Source organism: Pieris napi, chromosome 13 (genome assembly GCF_905475465.1).
Source record: "Pieris napi chromosome 13, ilPieNapi1.2, whole genome shotgun sequence".
Taxonomy (NCBI): domain Eukaryota; kingdom Metazoa; phylum Arthropoda; class Insecta; order Lepidoptera; family Pieridae; genus Pieris; species Pieris napi.
The window spans coordinates 1,670,026-1,692,608 of record NC_062246.1 but is presented as its reverse complement, the minus strand read 5'-3'; the positions used below and the strand labels follow the sequence as shown (position 1 = coordinate 1,692,608).

At 33.2% G+C, this 22,583-nt stretch overlaps 1 protein-coding gene across 2 annotated transcripts; it reads right to left on the bottom strand.

Moving 5' to 3' along the window:
* Window positions 1-3,493: 3,493 nt before the first annotated feature.
* LOC125055257 (acyl-CoA-binding domain-containing protein 5) lies at window positions 3,494-19,105 on the bottom strand. Of its 2 annotated transcripts, none has more exons than XM_047657639.1 (9): window positions 18,745-19,105; window positions 10,762-10,873; window positions 9,577-9,658; window positions 8,851-9,001; window positions 7,531-7,640; window positions 6,974-7,049; window positions 6,798-6,898; window positions 5,918-6,039; window positions 3,494-5,288 (listed from the first exon to the last, which is right to left on the bottom strand). In XM_047657639.1, coding segments are annotated over exons 1-9 (816 nt in total). In that variant the 5' UTR covers window positions 18,806-19,105; the 3' UTR covers window positions 3,494-5,287. The 2 variants fall into 2 exon arrangements, with proteins under 2 accessions (XP_047513595.1, XP_047513596.1); XM_047657640.1 differs by having other exon boundaries at window positions 7,543-7,640.
* Window positions 19,106-22,583: the final 3,478 nt, after the last annotated feature.

Genomic DNA, 22,583 nt, shown 5'->3' with positions numbered 1-22,583 from the left:
GAAGCCATTTTGTTTATTATTTATATTTAGTTTATTTATTTCGAATAAAATCTCGTCTTCTATTTGTTCCATAACTACAGTTAGTATTTTGCTTAGAATAGAGGGTATTATCCAACGTCGTTGCGCGTTCATTGTGGCGCTGTGATACTCTACTGGAAGAAATGTAAACGTTCACTCGCAACGCACTAAAGCACTAAAGAACTTGCCTTTCAAGTTGTACTAAAATACTCTCCTAAACACTAAGATAATGTAAATCGGCCATTAAAAACCACTACTTGAAAGTATATTTCTATTATTATTTATGTTAGAACTATTAAGTCAAATAATAATGTTTTTTTTAAAACGAACAATTCAAAAGTCTGAAGCGTGGGTCTATAAACGGAAATTCATAGAGTATTAATTAGATAGAACCGAAAACGTTCCAATACATTTACAATAGTTCGCATAGATTAGACTTGTAGTAAATACAAATTATATAAGAAATTATGAAACCGACGGATTTAATGCTGTTTATTCTCTTTTGTTGAATTCGTTAAGTTTAAAACAATAGATTTTATATAATTTTTACGTCCTATCCATAGACAGAACAGACTGAGGTAAGGTTTATATGGGGTTTTATAACTTAATTTTCTCTTAGTTTGTGTGAATGAATAAAAATAATGTTCAATATATTCTATATATTACATACAACATAATAGTCATTAAATATATCCATAATTTTTTATTAGTTACGTTTTTGACATTGACAGCTCTCAGTCTGTTTTATGTCTATGGTTTCTTATTTCAAGATTTTGTACTTTTAAACATCCTCTTTTCACTTTATTTCTGTTTTTATTTATGTAAAAGATTGCTAGAGTTATCGAATTACATATACTAGATTCAACTAGAGTAGGTAGATAATAGTACAAACATATAAACATAGTGTTGAAGTGTGAGATCCACAGACTATACGCGGAGTATTTTAGAATTGACATACCAGTTTTTTATTTAATATTTAAGAGAACATTGCATTCACGTGTGTCCAACAATATTTAATTTATCAGCTCAGAATAAACCTACATCTAAGTAAATTATTAGTAATGAAAGTACACATTCTTCTCTTTCTGTCAAATTGTGTTTACATTAGGATAAAAAGAGACAGCAATAGACAGCAATGCTTCAGTGAAAACAGAGTCATGAATCTGATTTACTTTTACGACCATAACAGAATTCAAATCTAAAATACCGTGTGTACGTTGGTCGTAAAACAATAATTCCATAGAGTATAAAACATGTGAGTTTAATTCCATTTCGTATACAAAATGTTACCTCACATAAATCAAGATTATGTAGTGTTAAAATTTTCTATATTTTAGTGACCTCTAGTGTCTAGTGGTGGACCTTAAAACTGACAAATGAAAAACAGCTCTAAGTTATACGTAATATGATTAAATATTGAAATTCGATGAAATAATGTACATTTTTATACCACTTAAGTGTACAGTGGGACATTTTACTCCACAAATAGGCAATTTTTCTAAAAGCCAAGGAAATTGTTTTAATAACACATTATTAACAGACAATTATCTAGTTATTTTTAAGGGTCCTGAGTCTTATGTTACAAACGAAGAATCGAGGCGATAAACGTCTCGCATTACAACCATGGATAGCACACACACAAAAAATGTGTTTGTTACATATAGGGGCCATCCATAAAGTACGTCACACGAATTTTAGGACTTTTGAACCCCTTCCCCCGTCCTTGTCACAGGTTGTCACATTTTTATAACCCCCCCTCTTGATGTGACGTCACACATTTTTTAAATTTATGTATGTATTTAAAAATAATCGTTGTAATAACAACTTTAAACAATTCGCGTAAGGTTGATTTTGCAATAATATAGCATATATTAACTTATAGAAAGAGACAGAAATAGTGTTTCGGGACACTTTCGAGCGTTACTTTTATTCGAGACTGTGCATCTTTTGTTTTTTGTATATCAATGGTTTTAGTATTTAAAATTTTAACATGTGACGTCATAAAAGTATTGACCCCCTCATGCCCCTTGTCACACGATGTCACACTTGATACCCTCCCTCCCCATTAACGTGTGATGTACTTTATGGATGGCGCCTAAGCCCCGTTGAAGGACAATCACTGGATGCGCGAGATCACCCTCCCTCGCTTTGATCACAGTATATTTGGCGTTGATATGAAAATATTTTCTCTTTACAACGTTGTACCTTATTGTATTTGTAGTTTTTTGTATTGATACAAAGTTTTATTCGCCGTCTACTTTAAGAATTTGATGCAAAATTTGTGGTTTTCATAAGGTAAGTTCTTGAGCTTTAATGCAAGCCTCATTTGTCTTTAACGCCATCTAGTTTTAAAGTATTGAACTTTTATTCAAGGACTGTTATGTAAAAGTTTCTGGAAGATGGGGTAATGGTATTTTGCATACATTTTTATCCGTATTGTTTTATAAATGTGTTATTGATTTGATTTATATCAACCTTCGCCGATATTATTTATTCTATTTAGAAAAATTATTGATAATTTTTCTTAAATTCGTCTTATAAATTTATAAATTTTGCATTAAAATCTGAGAAGACAATTTCGCTTTAACTTATTGTAATAAAATAATTTTTAAGTTAATGTAAGTCTTGTATTTGTTATTTGTGTTGAAGCTATGGAAATTCACCAATTGATCTTTACTTAATTTTTCTCTTGTTTTTCAAAAGAAAGTGAAGTTTCAAATGCGAAATTATGGCCTTTTCAATAACTTTTATATTTTCAATATTTTTCAAAGTGGCATCTATTGTTATGTAATGCATAGGAATCTCGCTTGCTTAAAATGCGTAAATAAAATATTAACAATGTCTTTTAAATAATTACTTCGCCACGCCATCTATTTTTACAATTCGGAACTACTAGAAAGCTGGTTTAATGAAAATATTATAAAGTTATTGATAACGCCTAAAAAGTACAAGTATTTGTTTCGTATTTTTTATCGTTTAACGAAATGTGATTTTAATTTGTAAATAGTTAAGTTTATTGCGGGCCATGTTATTTTTCGTAATGTTTATTTTATTATCGATATTACGTACGTTTTATTTTGATACAGTGATTTAATGGTTAAGGTACATTTTGTTTCTAATAAAGAGGAACGGAAAATATTGTTTTATTATAACTTATTTTATGTTTTACTCTCGTAAGTGGTGATCGTGTATGGCATCCCTAAAATACTTACCTATAGAGCATATGGCATTACTGCGTCTGTTTCATTGTCTGCGCCTATCAACCAAGACCAATGCGTTGTTGGGCATTGAACCTATGTCCTGGCTGGGTTATTCGCCATGTACCACGTTTAGGTTCCTTGTTAATTCATACTTTTATCACATTTCATTTGACAGATTGATCGTTTTGTTATCTATTATCCTTTATCTATATTTATGTCTTAAGGAAATATTACCAGTCATCTACTGATCACGTGGAGTTTAAAATAAAACAATGTTTACAAAACCCCCATTACTTTATTAAAGTAACAAATATACAAATATTGACTGATTTACAAAATTATGGTAAAATTTAAAAACTACACTGCTGCCAGTATCACAACAGTTTAACTGTAACTGAAGTGTCATATTCGGTAAATAGATGGCGCTTATCTAAATCTGTTTTCAACAAAGCTATACCAGTACTAGAAACTAATCCACACAAACTGGTATTGGGATCAACTATTATTTAATTATTTGAGAATATTCTTAGAACATTATACTTGTCATTACACAACTGTACCTTTAACTATTACCGCCTAATTATAAAACCCAAATCAGCCTCAATACATTATATTTTCATCAGAACATGAACCACAAATTGAAACCTTCATGCATAAACCAACATTTCATGGAACTGTAGGATAATAATACTGATTTAGTTTTTATTAATTAGGTGTCTTATGTTAGTGACTATAAGTTTTAACAATTTTAAATTATGAATTAAAGAACCAACGGTCATGTATTTCAATTATGAAATTTAGGCCCCGGTGAATTTGAATAAAAATCAATAAAAAATTTATATTACCATTTACGATACATTGCATCTTCATTGGTTATTTCTTATCTATGTCCCTTATAAGATTTAAGTTTTATTCAGTCTCTACTAATTTTGAGAATGGCATTTCAAGTATGTTAACTATTTTATGCTTCAGTTATTCAGTACCAATTGTATTGAGTAGGAATACAATAAAAATATTTTCGAAAAAAGAGAACCTTTCGTACAAACAAAATTTATAGAATGCATAAGAGGGCAGGGGCCTTTGAGAAATAAAACATTATTATTATAAAACATTTTTAGTCATATATTGAATCCAAGCTAATTTGCACTAAAGGAGGTCTCGAATTTGCAAATCAAATGTCACTATAACCTACGTATCACAAATAACATAACCTAAATAATTTTAAACTATACGTAACAGGTAACAATAAAATGTATGGTAAAATATGTGGTAATCGTGATCTTAATTTAAAACTAGATGGCGCTGCATATAAGTTTTTTAACAGATGGTGCCAAGAACACTTGTATGTGTTGTCAATTGTCAAAGTGGATATATAAATTATAAAACAAAATTTAAAGAAATAATCAGCTAATTACATCGTTATAACTATAATTTAGTTCTGCATATGTTAGACTGATGATTTTTTTATGAAGGAGGAAATTTAAATTCTGGTTATGGTTTAAAGATAAAATAAACACTCATGGCTATGACTCACGTTAATTGGATCAGCCATTTTAGAGCAATCTCTACATTTTAGAAAAAAAATAGTTAATGCAAAAAAAAACAAATATTTTTTGTTCAGAATCTTGTCAGAAATCAAGATCACGAAGACCTTAAAAATATAAAAAGAACTAATTTAAAACCCACGATACAAAATACCAGTTTAATCAAAACAAACCCAGTGAAAACGAAATGCAATACTATCACAAGCAAGTAGCAATATTCTCAGTTATTTTCATATGATTAGGTATGTGAACTGTAAAATCAATACCGAATTTAATAATGAATAACTCTCGTAGTTCTTGTATGTATACAAGAATTCTGATGACGTCATGAAATGGTACGAATACTTATTATTGAAGTCGAAATCTATTATAATTTTAGTGAAATATTGCATAAGTTTATAACGAAAAGTGTTGCTACATAACTTCCACTCAATATTTTCTGGCAACATTGAGCTGGATGGATAATAAAAATGATTTTCTCATGTATTTTGAGCACGACGGTACACTTAACTTTACTCGATGTTATCTGAAAAATCAATAATTATATTAAATTTTGATTCATCTATGACATATATGTCTTGATTTATATATATACTAGCCGTTTCGCGCCCGCTTTGCTGGACGAATTAAAATAAATTTTATGTTTCATTATTTTATTTTTTTCATATTTTTATTATTCTTCTTTTTAACTTCCCGCTAAGAAAATTGAAATATTTCGAAAATCGAGTTTTTAACAGATGTTGACGTTTAGAGGTTCTAGGAAGCCTCCCCGAATGATTCCGCGGTGAAGTCCGTATGGATAAATTTTCATAAAAGTAAAACAGCAATAAAAAACAGGAAAAATTTCGCATTGAATGGTGGTAGTTTCATGTCGATACGATCAGTGGTTTAGGCGTGATTGAGCCTCAAACGAAGACCATTTTCATTATATATATATAGATATTGATTTATATTACCAAAGTATAATTAAAAGTTTTGTAGTTTCAAATTTAATTTCTTAATTAATATTGACTTAAAATTAACATACAATATCCTAATATTTCTAATTTAATTACTTTTTCTAGAACAAACTGAACCGAAACAATTCCGATGTTACTATGAATAATGCGTTGAATTAATTTGCATTTATCAATATTTTTAGTATTAAAATCTTACTAAGTGCTGTGCCTCTGTGTCCTGTTCAAGAGTCTGTAAGCCACAAAAGGCCAGATTATAACAAAGGCCAATGTCGGCGGACTCAGCTCCTGCCACGGCCAACGCCATCCGCTTGATACTTGCTGCAATAAAGATTTATAGATACCTATTTAATCTCAAAAAATATTATAATAACCACTTATTATAATATTTTTATATGGGGGGGGGGGGGGGGTCCTTTTGTAAAACGTTACGATGCGGGGCGGGGATTGAATTACGCGTTATTGTTAATATTATTTTCGACTTTCCAGTACTTTACACATAATGGTAACTTTTAGGTATAACAGAAAAACGTTACGGCGCGTTTCATGGCGGGGGGGTCAATAATCTTCAAAAATTGCGTGACTAATAATAATACTTGAACGCATTTGAAATAATAATTAAATATAAAATGTATCCTGTGTATGTTGTAACCAAGTACCCGGTGACTATTAGGCAAGTTATTAAAGAATATGCTCCTAGTATTATCTCATTTTTTTCCAATAAGACAAGGCGAGATTACAAATTTTTCAATAATGTTTCTTTGTGTATCCCAATAGGTATAACAATCATATAAAAAAGGTAAATACATGACAAACGAAATATTTTAATTAGGCCTAAATAAACTAAATTATGAACAATAAAAGGACATCTTTTTTTATTCTACTTTTAGCTGCACTTTTGTGTCTTACATTACTTTGATAGTATTCAAGGTTTGGAAACTTATGGAAGCGCCATCTAGTATCATTAGAAGCATACTTTTTACATTTGTATTGGAAATTAAAACGTATTAAAGCGCTAACAAAAAAATTAATAATTCCATTCCGTGTCAAAAAAAAGCAAACTTTATTTAAAAACTCACATCTAATATTCTCCTATCCCCTTCCACCGCCTTCCTCAACGCTGCCACATCTGCTTCTAACCGAGCTAAGGTTCCTGGCAACTGTTCTAGCACCTTCAGATCTAAGGAAACAAAATATTATTATTGTTTTGGGAAATGGCCTTAAAAATGTATTGTTTCGTATTTTGAATACTTACGAGTAAGCTGTGATGTTATTTGATATGCGTGTCCGTTGCTTAGTCTTGGTGCGTTCTGTGTCACAGGCTCTTCGATCTAAATATATTTAATTTTTAAGTGATTTATTGCATAAAGTAATTAAAATTTTCGGGCTAGAATTATTAACATACCCTCATACTCATCAAACCTAAACTTAACAAAACTACAACACCGTTTTAAGCTAAAGCACTGATTGTTTCTTATATTAAACACATTTTGGCAAAAACAAAACAAAACCTGTATCAAATTGTTATTGGATTATGCGGGTAGTTACAAGTTTAGTCTTTTGGGAAATTTTGTGTTCAAGTGTCACTTTGGGTAAGAATCAGAGTCGAGACTCAGCGCTAAGTATGACTTCCGTAAGTAATGGATTTTGACATACGAGAGTCTTAGTTAGCACTAAATTTTTACTCAAAACCTTGGACTACCGCCATTTATAATAAAAATTAAATATGATGATATAATTATGGTACGTGATTGGCAACACCATAGTGATTTATCTAAAAGTTTAAAATGTGTGCGTGTGTGTAACACGTACTGGGGCACTAACATCTACGGTGTCTATAAACTCATCCTCCGAGTCATGCCTAGTCCTCAACGAAACTTCATCAGGCACTGGTGATGAGGCACCACTCACTGAACGAGAATCTGAAATATATTTATTTATATTATTAGGTGGGCTGAAAAGTACGTAGGCTGACACATAGATGGCGCTATAAGTATTAAATAAATATTTTGATAGCCCTAACCTTCAAAAGTCACGTGTACATATAGACATTGACTCATACTATTAGTTTGTAAGATGTAGTATTTTGAGTGAAGGAACTTTTGTTTGTATTGAAAAAAATTATAAAAAGAAATTTCGTGTGTTTATAAAACATTTCCGTTGATGGAGAATTTAGTGTTATAAACTATTACAACTTATATTTTATATCCCTTCCCAATGCTTTTTTTTTTATGTATATAGCTCCTAACGTTAAAGGGTCCTGGGCGGTAAAGATGTACCAGTAAAGACTGTTTGTGATTACACAAATGAAATTCAAGGTTTCCCGTATCTTCCCGTATCTCATCTATTGAAGATCTAATTTCAAAAAAGAGGTTATCAGAAGTTATTAAGCACGTGTGCAAATTTTGATTATATATTTTATCGGAAACTAAAATTTGAGATGATTATTTTTCCGACCCAAATATCGGCCAATAGAATTGCACCATTCGACGTCACGTGGTACAACCTACATGGTATTATACTGATAATTTTTTGTGAAAATTTTCTCTGGTCGTTGCTTCAAGAAAAGTATTAAGTAGTTGTTTTATTCATTATGAAATTATTATTTGTTAACTGTACATTTCGTCTCATGGTGCAATTCTATTGGCCGACATTTGGGTCGGAAAAATAATCCCCCGAATACCACACGAGCTTCAAAATTATCGGGCATTTCCCTCAAGGTTCCCTGCAAACAAATATAGTCGTCATGACGACTTATAGTCGTCATAGTCGTCATGACGACTATATTAATTGTTTGCAACGAACCTATCGGGAAATACCAGATAATTTTGAAGCTCTTGTGGTATTATAAGTGATTATATTTTACTTAAATCAGGTCCAAGCCTAATTTATATCGGTTTAGTAGCAATTTTTACTTTTCACTTGACATCGGTTTAATTTTTCTAAATATCTGTTAAGAAGCACTCAACGTATCTACTTATAGTCGCAAAGACTGATTGTATGATTAATATCAAAAAAATATCTGTTTTGATCTCTCTTAGAATAAATGCGTCATAATCTTGGGATCGTTGTAAGTCTGAAGAGCTATTAAAAGAATATCGACGCTGAACTAAAATAGCGTAAAACACTTACAAGCAGGTGAATTATGTTGCGATTCCTCCCGAGAACGCCCCAAAATATCGCCAGCAACAAGTTGCAAGTCAGCACTGGGAAATCCTTCTCCATTGTCGTTCAACGTTAAGAATGACTCAACATTCGAATTTAAGGACATTGTTTCGACGATCTGTCGATAATATGAAATTTATGTTTTGATCTGTCGATTATGAATATTATATAGAAGAATTTCGTCATAGTGATGCGTGGATCTATATTTAACATATACATAGAAGTTACTCAGCACCAAATCTGAGTGAAGGAGGAGTATACTCTTACTTTAAACAATCGGAGATCGTATCACTCTCTTTCCACAGTTCGCTGATTCGCAAAATAAGTGCCTTATGAAAAAATTATCTTTGAAACAGATGCAATAGTCAAGGTGGTGGGTGAGAATGTATAAATAGGTGATTTGAGCAGTATGGATAATTATCATTTCCCATCTAAATCAAATCAAAATCATCTATTGATATAGGTAACACAATGTACACTTATTATCGTCAAAAAAGTACATATTAAATGCTTCTAATTTTACATTTACTTACCAGTTCTCAATTCAAGGGCGTAGAACGGAAAAGAAGAACTGGCAATAAACTCTTCGCCACTCTTTTTAAATGTAGGGTTACTGATGAAATATATTAATGTCAATATTTATGTAATATTTCAACGTTTGCCAGGCGAGATAAATATATAAAGCAAACATACCTTATGTAATTCATCAACATAGCATTCCATCGCTTCTTCCTTTGTCATGTCGCCTAGTTTTGCCCAAGCCTCCCATTTCGCTCTAAAATCATAAACTTATGTTTATCATCTATTTTATGTGAATGGCTATCATTAAATGCTATTTAAATTTTAGATGTTGTAATTGAAATAACAGCAGGTTCCAAACTATTCTTTTTTACTAAGGGAATTAGTTAAAACAACATCTTGTTACGAATTTCGATGTAACTCAAGTATCAGCTTCAAACAACGCAAAATACCCCGTAACAAACCACAATATATATTTATTACTCATCATATAGAGCAAAATAACATCGTAGACCTCGTGACCTATACGATGTAATTGTATTGAAATGTGTGTTACGAAAAGCGTTCGTAGTGGTTTCAATTGACTATTGCTATATGACTTTTACGACAGTATCTATAAATGACAATATAATATTTTTTTCATATATCGTTTGCGTTGGTGATATTTATGAATCAGGTGGATTGCCTATTAAACTACCCTCTAGATACCATAAGCAATCCATCAACCCATTTGTCCCTCCTTTCAGAAGAACGCGTTTTGGCCAAAAGTTACCGATATTCTGATAAACGAGCTAGGTCTGGATAACCATAATTGATATCTCACTTTGAGAACAATTTTCTAGTAGTTTTTTATCTTCGGGTTTCTTATGTTTACCTTTATAGGTAGTTATCACATCTCTTTTTTTCTTTTTTAAGCTATTGCATAGATTTCTTTGCGGGCTAGGAGCGCGGCGACCGAATCAAGAAATTCCGTAACGAAAAAAAACCTAACACACGAAAACGTAATAGGTGCGGCAAATACGCGTTAGAGTGGGACAGAACGCATACTGCGCATTCCCATCTCTCGGAAGAGATCGGTGACGTAGCGTGAGCGCGGCCGGTACGCGTTAGAGTGAGACAGTCTATATAGGCGTTTTAGTCTGAGTCTAATAGAGTGGGAGATTGAAATAATATCAAAGAAAAAACTCGAATTCATATCAAAGAAAAACAAATACTGCATAAATAAAAAATAAATGAATAATTATAACTGCATAAGTTGATAAAAAGTCCCCGAGTGCCACACTTTTTTTTAATGTATTAATGTATCAGAGTGCCGAGTGTTGGCATGCTTTTGTAAATAAAAAAAAGATCTGTTTATACCTGTTTATAACGTCCCAGAAGCCGGGCTTCGGTTTTGTGCAGGGTCCTTCAGTGGCTTGCTTGAAGTAGCTATAGAACTTCAGCATCAGGTCATGGCTGGGCTGGTATGGTCCTGAAAATAAATAATCTTAATATATATAAATTACGTATCACGTTGTTTGTCCGCTATGGACTCCTAAACTACCGAACCAATATTAATCAAATTTGCACACCGTGTTCAGTTTGCTCCAACTTAAAAGATAGGATAGCTTACATCTCAATTTATACCCGCAATATTATTTTATTGCAAAATATTTGTTTTATTATTTGTTAGTCACAATTCTAACAGATGGCGCTGTGTTGAACGTACCAACGTTTCACATAAGCTACAATTTAATGGCATAACAACCAATAAAGCATGGTGGTCCCCATGGCTGGTGTCCTCCTACCGTTTCCCATGAATAGTTTGCTACTATTTAATATAACAAAAACCTTAGCCACAGCAACGCTTGGCCGGTCTGCTAGTAGTTTTATATGTTAGTAGCAATTCAGTTTCGCCCGGTTACTAAACTCAAGAGTTAGTATTTCTATTCTTAACTCGTTGTGCAGTTGACATTTTTTATCGAAAAAAGTAAATTCTTAGCAATTTTATTTCAACTACTTCGACTTTGGCAAATGTTTGGAAAATTTATATTGAATCAAAAAAAAACCAGTGGCGCTACCTTTTATCTCAAGGTTGTTTCTGTTTCGTGATTACATAACAATATTTCGTAATATTACCTACTATTGATATATAGAATGTCATCTATGTATCAAACTTCGGCATTTTAGGTTATGGAAGCGAGATTTCATGACCTAATAGATATAACACGACAAAAGATAACATGTGACCACATTAATAGTAAGAATGGTTCTAATTTAAATTTAAACAAACGAATGTTGCCCGTTGAGCAATAACGGGCCTATCAATTCCATTTAGACAATTTATTAATGTATTTAGATGCCAATTTACAGCTCTAATTATAAATATAAATATGTATTGGTATGGAGTGGTTAGTAAAATGCGTTCACCGAAGTTATTCTAGCGATTAGTTTTATGATGAAACGGTGCACACAGCCGTACGTTCTACGCGGCCAAAAATAGTTTTATGCTGAATTATCTAAACAATGTAAATAAATTTAAAAAAAACAATTTTCACACTAAATATATATATATATTTAAGTGTATATATACATTATATATTAACAAAAAAGCAAAATAATACAATTTTCGATCTGTACAAAGGGAAATAACGTAAAAATGATAGTTTATTGGCATTCTTCACCGCGCGGCGGTGCTTTGACTTTAAAAAGGTCATTTCATTTAAAAGTTATTAGTATGTTAACATGCCATTAGCATATTTGCGATGTATATTGATTTAGGTAAGCAGTATTCAATCTTAAGTCGGTCATAGACAAGTTTTACTAAATACTAGTAATAACTTAGATAGCGTGGAAAATTTTAGAGACCTTTTAGGTTCGTTGATCGCGCATGCTCTTTTTGCCAAGGACAAAAAGGTTGTTTATGTGTTTGTACACAGATGCTTTTGATATACATTAATACGATTTGGAGATGACATTTCTAAATTTATCAACTTATATTGTTTCCCTGATGTCTTTCAACCCTAAGGTCGTGCGTTTGTTTATAATGACACTATCTGGTCAATATATCCTTGAAGCCTTGTTGTATGTACAAAAAAATAAAAACGATTATAAAACAAATGGTGACTTTCATCAGTATAATACTCGAAACAGAACAAATCTAAGCGTACGACCAACCAGGCTCCAGAAGATAAACCACTCCTTATATGGAAATTATATTCGTTTTCACAACAAACTCCCAAGCGAAATTAGAGAATTATCACTGAATAAATTCAAAACTAACTAAACTAAATGAATAAAGCTTTTTATAAATTGGACGATTATTTAAATGATTCTAATCTTTGGAATTCATTTGCAACAGTTCAAACAATTTATATGACTCAAAACTTGGCGATTAAAAAGAGTGGCGGAGAGTTTCTTGCCAGTTCTTCTTGTCCGCTCTACGCTCTTGACTTGCGAAGTGGTAGTAAATGTAAATATAGAATTAATTTAACATCTTTTCTGTTGACGTTCATAAGTGTACTTGGTAAGCTATATAAATAAAGTTATTTTGAGTTTGAGTTTGAATACTGGCTGTGCTTTGCTGGTACGGTAAAAGTATGGCGAGAAAGCCGTCAAAAAATGATCAAAGAATAGAATCTGCGACCAAGAGCAACTGATTCGATCTCGTTTTAAATCATACAACAACAATTTTCAAAATTACATGTATTGTTTCGTAGGACTTAAAAGAACTCACAATGTATGTATTGTATTTTTTGCTTTGTCTGCATAGAAACCAAGTTATTATGATTGTAGAAGTTTATTGATTTCTTTCCTACTGACCTTCGGACAGGCGATATTATTAGGTGGATTTAGTTATTTAATATTTATAAGAAGAACATGCAATATACTTATGTAAGTATATTTTAATAAAAATGTCAAGTAATTGCTACATACAAGGCATCGGTACTTGGCAACGTAGCAGCCCGCGAGAAAAATTCTGCCACCCGATAAATTTTTCAAGAGATAAATTTAATTTATAATAAATTGATATAGTATTTTTTCTAAAGAGAAAACATTATATCTCAGAAGATCTTTATGTTATTGCGAGAAATATGAAAACCTTTATAAACCCAAAATCAGAAAAGGCATTTGATAATGAGTTATATCTTAGAAATATATTTATATATATTATAATATAAAAGACCTTAAAACAGCTCCAAATATTTTTCTATCGGTCTTTACTTGTATGTAGTACACCAAGTCATATTAAGGAGGCGCATGGCTTTGAGCCCCTTAAAAAAAATAAAAAACTGATAATATTACATGCATGATGTAAATGATATTGTTTCAGTTCTCAGTGAGTCGCAGTGAATAACATTAGGTTAGGTTAGGTTTTTTTATTCTCAATGGCGTTTGTGATCAGGTTAGATTAGGTTAAAGCAAAAAATTGTATCTTCTTTCATTCATTTCGCAAATGATGATGTTTTAATTAATTTCTATGGTGTTAAAGAGCATGCACCACCACATACAACCATTGGCGAGTGATAAAACTATGAAGGCAAAAATTGGAGCTGTTCTCGGAGCCGTGATTCGACAAATTTACCAAAAGAAATAGCATAAGTTGAAGTTACTAATATTACTTTAGGAAGGTGAACGTACAACATTTTAAACGTAACAAATAAATAGGGTCAAATGTCAAACAGTATCACCGTACAATGAATCATAAATAATGACATATTTGTTATCTAAGTTATTGCAAAAGAGTTTGTTTTGCAACCACTTTTAAATAAATTTTAATACACAGTTTTAGTAATCGGAACGATGGCTGATCACCTACTTGTCTAGAATTTGCAAATGATCGATCACATGCGATCTGAGACCATGACCTATATGAGGATATAGGATACTATAGGATTGAAGTGCCACTGGATTATTATTATTTAATAAACAGTAATACTATTGACCGATAATAAGCGGTCCCGCAGAATAACCGGGTTAATTGAACAAATTACTATTAAAGTAAAAAAAATAAAAATATGTTTATTATGGAACATAAGATACAGGTATCACTTATTCCACGTCATTAAATTTGAATTTGTAGGCATCCCTACTCATCGGCAAAGAAGACAGAGGGTGTAGCCTGTAGGCCGAGAGAAGAAGCCGGCGTAAAAAACTCTCGGTACTCTTTTAAAATAGCAAATCATCAAAAACAAATAAATGTTGAGCAAATAAATAAATTTGTGACCCTTATATGCAAGTAAAGGGGATTATCGTACTTGACCACAATTTTTTGATGTTGAGGTGGAGTTATTACTCCTAAGATATGCATTGCAATGATGTCAAGGGCAATTTTGTGCGCTCACTTCACTTCGCTCTCCTATTGGTAACTACCATGATGTTATTTCATAAACTTTTAAGCTTATTCAATAAATGGACGCCAACTTTCAGCTTTATCAAAGTATAAAATATAAATAACAAAAGAAGGCAACGTTATATATACAATATAATTGTAATATATGAAAATATTAATATATAAAATCACTTAATAAAGGAGATAATGTTCAATATGTAGTTGGGTCTTTACATTAAGGTTGGAACTCCACCCTGGATGTTTCAAGTTAAGCCATACAGCTTTGTAGCTTGCTTGCTACAACTACATCATTTGACTACCACTTCATGATGTACCTATTCGCCGTTTAGGGTCTGGGCCAGGCCCATTTATCTCTTTATATGTCCATTGTTTTGACGACTCATTGGTCTAGTGGTTAGTACCCCTGACTGCGAATTCATGGGTCCCGGGTTCGATCCCCGGCTGAGACGACCATCGATGTGATGAGCATTTGGTGTTGTGCTTAGGTCTTGGGTGTTTAAATATGTTTTTATATGTTTATCTATCTATAACATACATCTATATATCCGTTGCCTAGTACCCATAACACAAGCTTCACCAGCTTAGCATGGGACTAGGTCAATTGGTGTGAATTGTCTTAAAAAAAAAAATTGTTTGAAATTCTTCGGTACTTCTTTCACAGAAAATTCAAGTTCAATTACGTTCCCGTTTGGGGACCGGGTTCTAATGTTTAATGACAATTTATATTAATAAGGAATAAAGTTCTCTTAATTCCACACATTTTCAAATATGTATTATTTTTATTGCGCTGCGTGATTTTTTACACTTCACACATGTCTGTAAACTGAACCTTGTAACAGAATGAGTAGAGTAGGTAAGGCACCGAATCGATTTAACACAACCTTGCAACTTACTCTAGTTAACTAACAAATTATGTGAATATTTTATCTGTAATTTTTACATCGAAGCTTATTCGTGCAGTACTAATTACTTGCGCACCCTTGTGTATTTAAAATTACATACAACATGCAATTTGAAGGACTGGCCTAAATTATATCATATACAAGATATAATATAATTAGTCCTGATTCGGGACTTGGCGGAAACTAAACTGCCTACAAAAAACTTATAGGATTTAATAGCTATGACACCGCTAGATAGTTTTCAAGTTAGATAGTTCACGTTAAGACCATCGCCTCCAAGAAATATCGCAGATGACGACAAAACCCTAGATCGTTTCCCAAAATATACAGATTTTTTTGGGATAAGACAATTGAATTTCTATAGGTTACTAGAAAAAAATAACAATGACATTCGATTTAAAATAAATTATTGATAAGGCTTGGAAATGATAATCAAAAAAATCGAAAATATGTTCGCTGCCAGCGTCATTATACATACGCTATCTCTTCATGCTGTTTTTAGACGTATTCAGATATCGATAAATCATATTTATTTATAAAATTTAAATAATGCGCATATTTAACAGTTATTATCACAAGTTGTAAGTTTTATCTACAAATTCGTAACAAAAAACGCATAAACATTTTTACTACAACTATGCACATATTTAAATTATTCCTACCAACTACACTAGTCTACTGAACTATACTTCTAGGGCAAAGCGTCTTTAGCTTATTAAACACTTCCAAGCACCAATCTAATGTTAGAAAGTAAACATTGAAAGTGACCGAAAAACGGGTGAAAGTTACGCTACCGAATTGATGGATGCAATTTATGTTTCGAACATAAATATGACATAGAAGCATTGTACAGACAATTCAAAGAGGACAACTTTGAACTTCGAATTACAGTCATCAGTTGTTCTTATACGTTTTGATAAAAATAGGATCGCCTTATTCAATGGTTAAGGAATAAATCCGCATATAAGTGAACAATTATACAACTGCACAGCAAAACGAAAATAAGATGCTTTAAAAAAATAAAAAATATAACATATGAATCATACTATGTCCTTTGACCTAACATATTACTACACTTTCGGGTATCTGTGTATCAGAAACTAGTATTGAATACTAGTTTCTTTAATTGTGGAAAAGATGTAGGTACGCGTATGGAATCTGAATTTTACCCTTAAAGCTAAAGCGCTAACTGAGACTCCCATGTGTGAACACTGAACACATATTATAAAATTGAGAGTCCTTAAAATGACTTGGTTAGGAAAATATCATTGCAATCAGCTTATTTTTATTTATTTACTTAAACTACGTTTTCCAATGAACATTACAATAAAAGACAGATACAACATCTTGGAACACACAAAAATGACAATAAAAACTGATAGTACACCCTTTAGCAGGAAACACAGCATGCTTTATACATAATTAGTATTGCTAGAACAGAATTCCTAAACTATATCTGATCTAAAAAGCAAGAGGTATAAATGACAAGTTATTGTAACATTTAGAAAAGGATGTGAAACTGTGAGTAAGAGAGGTGAAAGGGATCAATTTCGGGGATAATTTATTAGCCATCTTACGCATCCTAGGAATAGTAGTTAGAACCTATGCCAGTTCTGCGGAAAGGGCATAGCATAAGGTATAATAGGAAAACCAAGAAGAACTAGAGAAATCCTTAAGTTTATTTTTAAGAGTAAGAGAGATCTATCCACATTTTTACCATAAACCAAATACCTTTTTTTTTAAATATTAATAATCCTGTGCTGCTTTAAATCTTGTAGCTTTAGAGTTCTACAATTGTTTTATTCAGGATTTTATCATTGTGGCTGATCACAATGTGTTGGGTGTTATCTAATATATAATATGTAGTATACTAATATTATAAAGATGGAATATTGTTGTATGAAAGTACTTGTATGATAAGAAATGTAGTCCGGATCTGCACACACGCTGAATAATATGATTGGTAAATAACTATGTATTATATACCTACAGAAAGTTTTACTGTGCACATAAATAACCACTATATTTAAATTTTACCATTAAAGCTGAAAACAAAAGTCAGAATATTTATTTAGTCACTAGGTGGTCATGAAACGTTTTACTATACTCGAGTACAGTACTGTACTTGGGTACTGAAAAACGTTACGGCGAGTTACATGGGGGGGGTCAATAATCTCCAAAAATTGCGTTACGTAATACTGGAACATTCCCTTAAGTAGACAATATTGATTGTGCATTCTTCACTAAGCCACATATTAAGTATATAAATTTTTACATCTACAATAACAACAAAACATATTTATTTGCTTACAAACCTCCTTGATCATAAGTTTAGAATAAAGAACAATTGACCCTACACCATTGATAGCTGTTATATATATTAGAAGTGATTTTTATCATTTAAAAAACATCATCCTTAATATAATTTCAAAAAGGATCAATCTCATCTCTCATATTATAGAAATTCTATTAAATTAGCCCTAATTGGTCATTTAGAAATAGTCTTAACATAAGCTGAGTAAAGATGAGAATATGTCTGTTAGTTCCTATATTTAAAATCACCATGTTATGCAAATATATGTTATATAACAAAACATTATGTTGCACTGTTATACATATTGCAACTATTCATATGTCAACATAATAATGTATCTTTTATATTTTCCATTGAGAGCTTTTATTAATATCAGATAAAAATATTTACTCTGCTATAATTATTATTTTGATAAATGATATGACACCACAATATATGAATTCAGCATAAACACAAATACTAACTTGTTAAGCATAAATTAATTACTATTAAAAAAATTAAGATAACACCACATTTATAAAATAGCTGTTACTATATATATTATTACCTAATCAATATATTGTGATAATAAGATAAATAAAAATATTGCAAATAAAGGACTAGTAAATTAATAACAGCAATTGTATGTTTTTTAACAGCTGACTTCCCCAATAAGATTTTTTATTATAATGAATAGAATGATTTCTTAGCATTTTATTAGTTGTATGTACAAATATTATAATATATTTTTAAACAATGACATATGAATACGTTAACTAGGTTAGTCAAGGGTAATTATTTTGTAATCAACATACCACTTTTGGGCAGATTTTTGATCACATTTACAGCAGCATGAAACTTTTCTTCAATGGACATTTTGCACAATCACTTTAACACACGAGACACGTATTAATTGTACTTTGGACTTGAAAAATAAAACTTAATTGATCGTGGAATACATATCCACAGCTTGCCTTAACAAATTAATTATTGTTAAAATAATAAGATCAGTCTTATGTTATTTTCAGTACGGATATTTAGCTGAACTATAACTTAAGTATCAAAGCGAAGACTTACGAAAGTAAATTACAACAAAAAATATGTTTACTTTCAACAATTAAGAGAAACACGAATTCCATGTTTGAGGTGAACATAAAAATCAAAAGCTAGAAATATTTCAAATTATCAATGTGACAGCTGACAACGATATGTCAGTTATATACCCGCGAATATAAGTGAACAGGACATATGGGTCGGCTCGCGTTAGCTTTGGTTGACGCACGTGTTAGTGAGATTTCCGTGTTTTTCTCGGTGTTTCTGTGATTTTCCTAAGCTGAAATAGTTGTTATTGTGCTATTTAGATAAAACTAACCCTATTGGTGCTGGTAAAGTATAAAATTTAAATTAATATAGTTGCTGCAGTTTTAGTAATATGGATCTAGATCCTGACCCCGAGCCTCCTGACCCGGGAACCTCTTCTACGTCTCGCAAACGACAAGGAGAGGAGAGAAATGAACCATCCTTTAAAAAAACTATTACGGATCCCGCTCAGGCGAACCCGTCTATACAACACCTTTATGTCCACCCCTCCTTCTCCGATGGACCTAGGTCTTACTCTAATGAAGATAAAGGTCCGTTCATTGTCCAAGTCTCCCGTGAAGTAGAAGACCCATCTTCCGGAGCCTCTTTACGTGCTATTACATTCGGCCAGTTTATGCATAAGCACAAAATTAGTTCTATCATACACGATGGTGTAAAAAATATTGGCCGTAATAAAATCACCGTTGAGTTCTCTTCTGCTGAAGCTGCCAACAACTTTCTGGTCAACCCGGTTCTTAGTATGTGCAAGTTTAAAGCTATTATCCCCACTTACAACATTACCAGAATGGGGTTGGTCAGAGGTGTACCGGTGGACTGGTCAATGGACGAACTCGTGATTTCATTAGAGCTTCCTCCTGGATGTGGTGAAGTATTAAAATCAAGGCGACTGAACCGAAAAACAGTCACTGAGGGTGTCACCACCTGGGTGCCTACCCAATCTGTCGTCCTTACCTTCAGGGGGCAAATGCTCCCTGCCAAGGTTTACTCCTACCACACTTCCCTCCCTGTCGAAACCTACCAACTCCCAACCATACAGTGCCTGAACTGCTGCCGTTTTGGACATATCAAATCGATTTGCCGATCTAAGCCAAGATGTTACAGGTGTGCTCAGCCCCATACAGGTGATACGTGTGAAGTCACTTTAGAAAAATCCACATGTTTACATTGCTCAGGCAAACATTTTGCTTCTGACAAGGGCTGTCCAGAATTTACTCGACAGCAATCCATAAAAATGGTGATGTCCCAGGACAACATCTCATACGTTGAAGCAGCAATTAAGTTTCCTCCTGTCCGACGTTCATATGCTGAGATGACAAAAGAAATGTTTACCCCTCCTGCCTATTCTCTAAAATCTACTCAAAAAGCCCAAACTCCTACCAATGCTTCCTATCGCCAAACAATTTATCGCTCCCCTCGTCCCCAAGCTCCTCTAGCAAAGGGGTACGATAGAACAGCTCACCAGACTATTGTTGGTGAGTGCTCCTCATCCCTCCCAAATGGTTGTGCTCTCAACAATAATGTTGACACCCTTCCCTCTCAGGGAAAAATGTTAGAATTTATTTCTGAATTTCTTCTAAGTATTGTCGCTCCATGTAGCGAAATCCCCCTACCGCCCAACGTTGCCAAAAACCTATCCCAACTTTTTAAATTACTACAAAACGGACCCAATAACCCTAATTCAATGGAATAGTAAAAGCTTACGTTCAAAAAAACATGAATTAATTTCCCTCATAAACCTCCATAAACCCACGATTGTTGCCATCTCGGAGACATGGCTGAGACCTGGTTCCCGATTTCGGGTGCCTGGCTTTTCCTGTCTGCGGGATGACAGGAATGATGGGTATGCGGGCAGTGCTGTCTTTGTACGGCATTCCCTCCCATTCTCCCAAATTCCTCTCCCTACCCACAGCGATCAGCGATCATTAATGCTGTTGCTGTTCGTACCTTAGACATTTCTTTTGTATCTTTGTATATTCCTCACCCTTCTCCTTCTCTTCTTCCTGAGATACAATCAATTTTATCATCCCTTCCCAGCCCTATCATAGCCATGGGTGACTTTAACACCCATCACACTATGTGGGGGTGCCATGCTAGTGATAGGTTTGCTCCACTGCTGATTGACTTACTCGACGATGTCAATCTCTGCATCCTCAATGATGGCTCTCCAACTCGCAGGGTATACCCTAATCAGAATCCCAAATCTGCAGTGGATCTCACCCTCTGTTCCCCTAACCTAGCCTCGCAACTAACTTGGAACGCCCTTGAGTTCACCTATGGCAGTGATCATTTTCCTGTAATTATTTCATTAAATAACAAATCCTTACCCCCCTCTTACCACAACCCCCCTTTTAAAATATAAACTCAAAAAAGCAAACTGGAAAGATTATGCCCAATCCGTTGATTGCATGGTAGACACTCTGCCTGATTTGGAATGCGAAGAAAATGTCTTGTCTTGCTATGATCTTTTTTTAAATTCTCTCATATCTTCGGCCGATTCCCAGATCCCCAAAAAGCACTCTCCTAAAAATCAGCTGCTTTCCTCTCCCTGGTGGGATGATGAATGCAGCGATTTGTTTGGTAAGAGAATGGCTGCAGAGAAATCCTACTCAGCCAGTATGTCACAGGAGAACTTTATTAATTACCAGAAGCTTGATGCTAAAATTAAAAGGTTGGTATCCAGGAAGAAAAGATGTAGTTGGATACAATTTTGCGAATCCCTTAGCCCTCGTTCTCCATCCTCTATTGTGTGGTCTAATGTGAGGAGATTCCGTCGTTCCCTGAACCATGTTAATCCTTCTTCAAATAACCCTTCTGACTGGCTTAACAACTTTGCGGATAAACTGGCTCCACCTTTCGCTCCCTATGTGGACTCATTTCTAAGTTCTACGCCAGCTCCGGCTAACAATGAAATGGATGCTCCCTTTTCTTTCTCTGAGCTTCAAATCGCTCTTAATGGTCTCAAAGATTCAACTCCAGGGGAAGATGGCGTTCCATATTCCTTCCTGACTAGACTAAATGACAAAGCTAAACTTTACTATCTAAAAATAATCAACAAAATTTTTGAAACTGGTATTATACCGACATCTTGGACATCTCAAATAGTCATTCCCATTCTCAAACCTGGAAAAAACCCTTCAGATTCAAATTCTTATCGTCCCATAGCTTTGTCATCTACTTTAGCTAAAGTAACGGAACACCTTCTTAAAAACCGACTGGAATGGTTAATGGAAAGTAGAAATATTCTCCCCTCATCCCAATTTGGGTTCCGGAAGGGTATGAGTACCACAGACAGCCTCAGTATACTGACAACAGACATTCGCCTAGCCTTTACAAAAGGAGAGTACCTTGTGGGTGTGTTTCTTGATATTGCTTCTGCATATGACAGTGTCCTACTTCCAGCGCTCAGGCAGAAACTGCTTAAGCTGAGTGTTTCTTCGAGGATGGTACATCTCATATGTAATCTGCTATTTACCAGATCTATTTTGATAAAGCATCAGAATACCTCTCTTCCCCCCAGACTAGTCTGGAAAGGTCTCCCTCAAGGCTCAGTTCT

Coding starts and splice junctions, on each gene's coding strand:
- LOC125055257 (XM_047657639.1), bottom strand. CDS start 18,805: ATGTCCATTGAAGAAAAGTTTCATGCTGCTGTAAATGTGATCAAAAAT. Junction 7,050..7,530: donor CCGTAGATGTTAGTGCCCCA/GTACGTGTTACA, acceptor AAATATATTTAG/ATCGAAGAGCCTGTGACACA. Junction 6,040..6,797: donor GGGATAGGAGAATATTAGAT/GTGAGTTTTTAA, acceptor TCTTTATTGCAG/CAAGTATCAAGCGGATGGCG.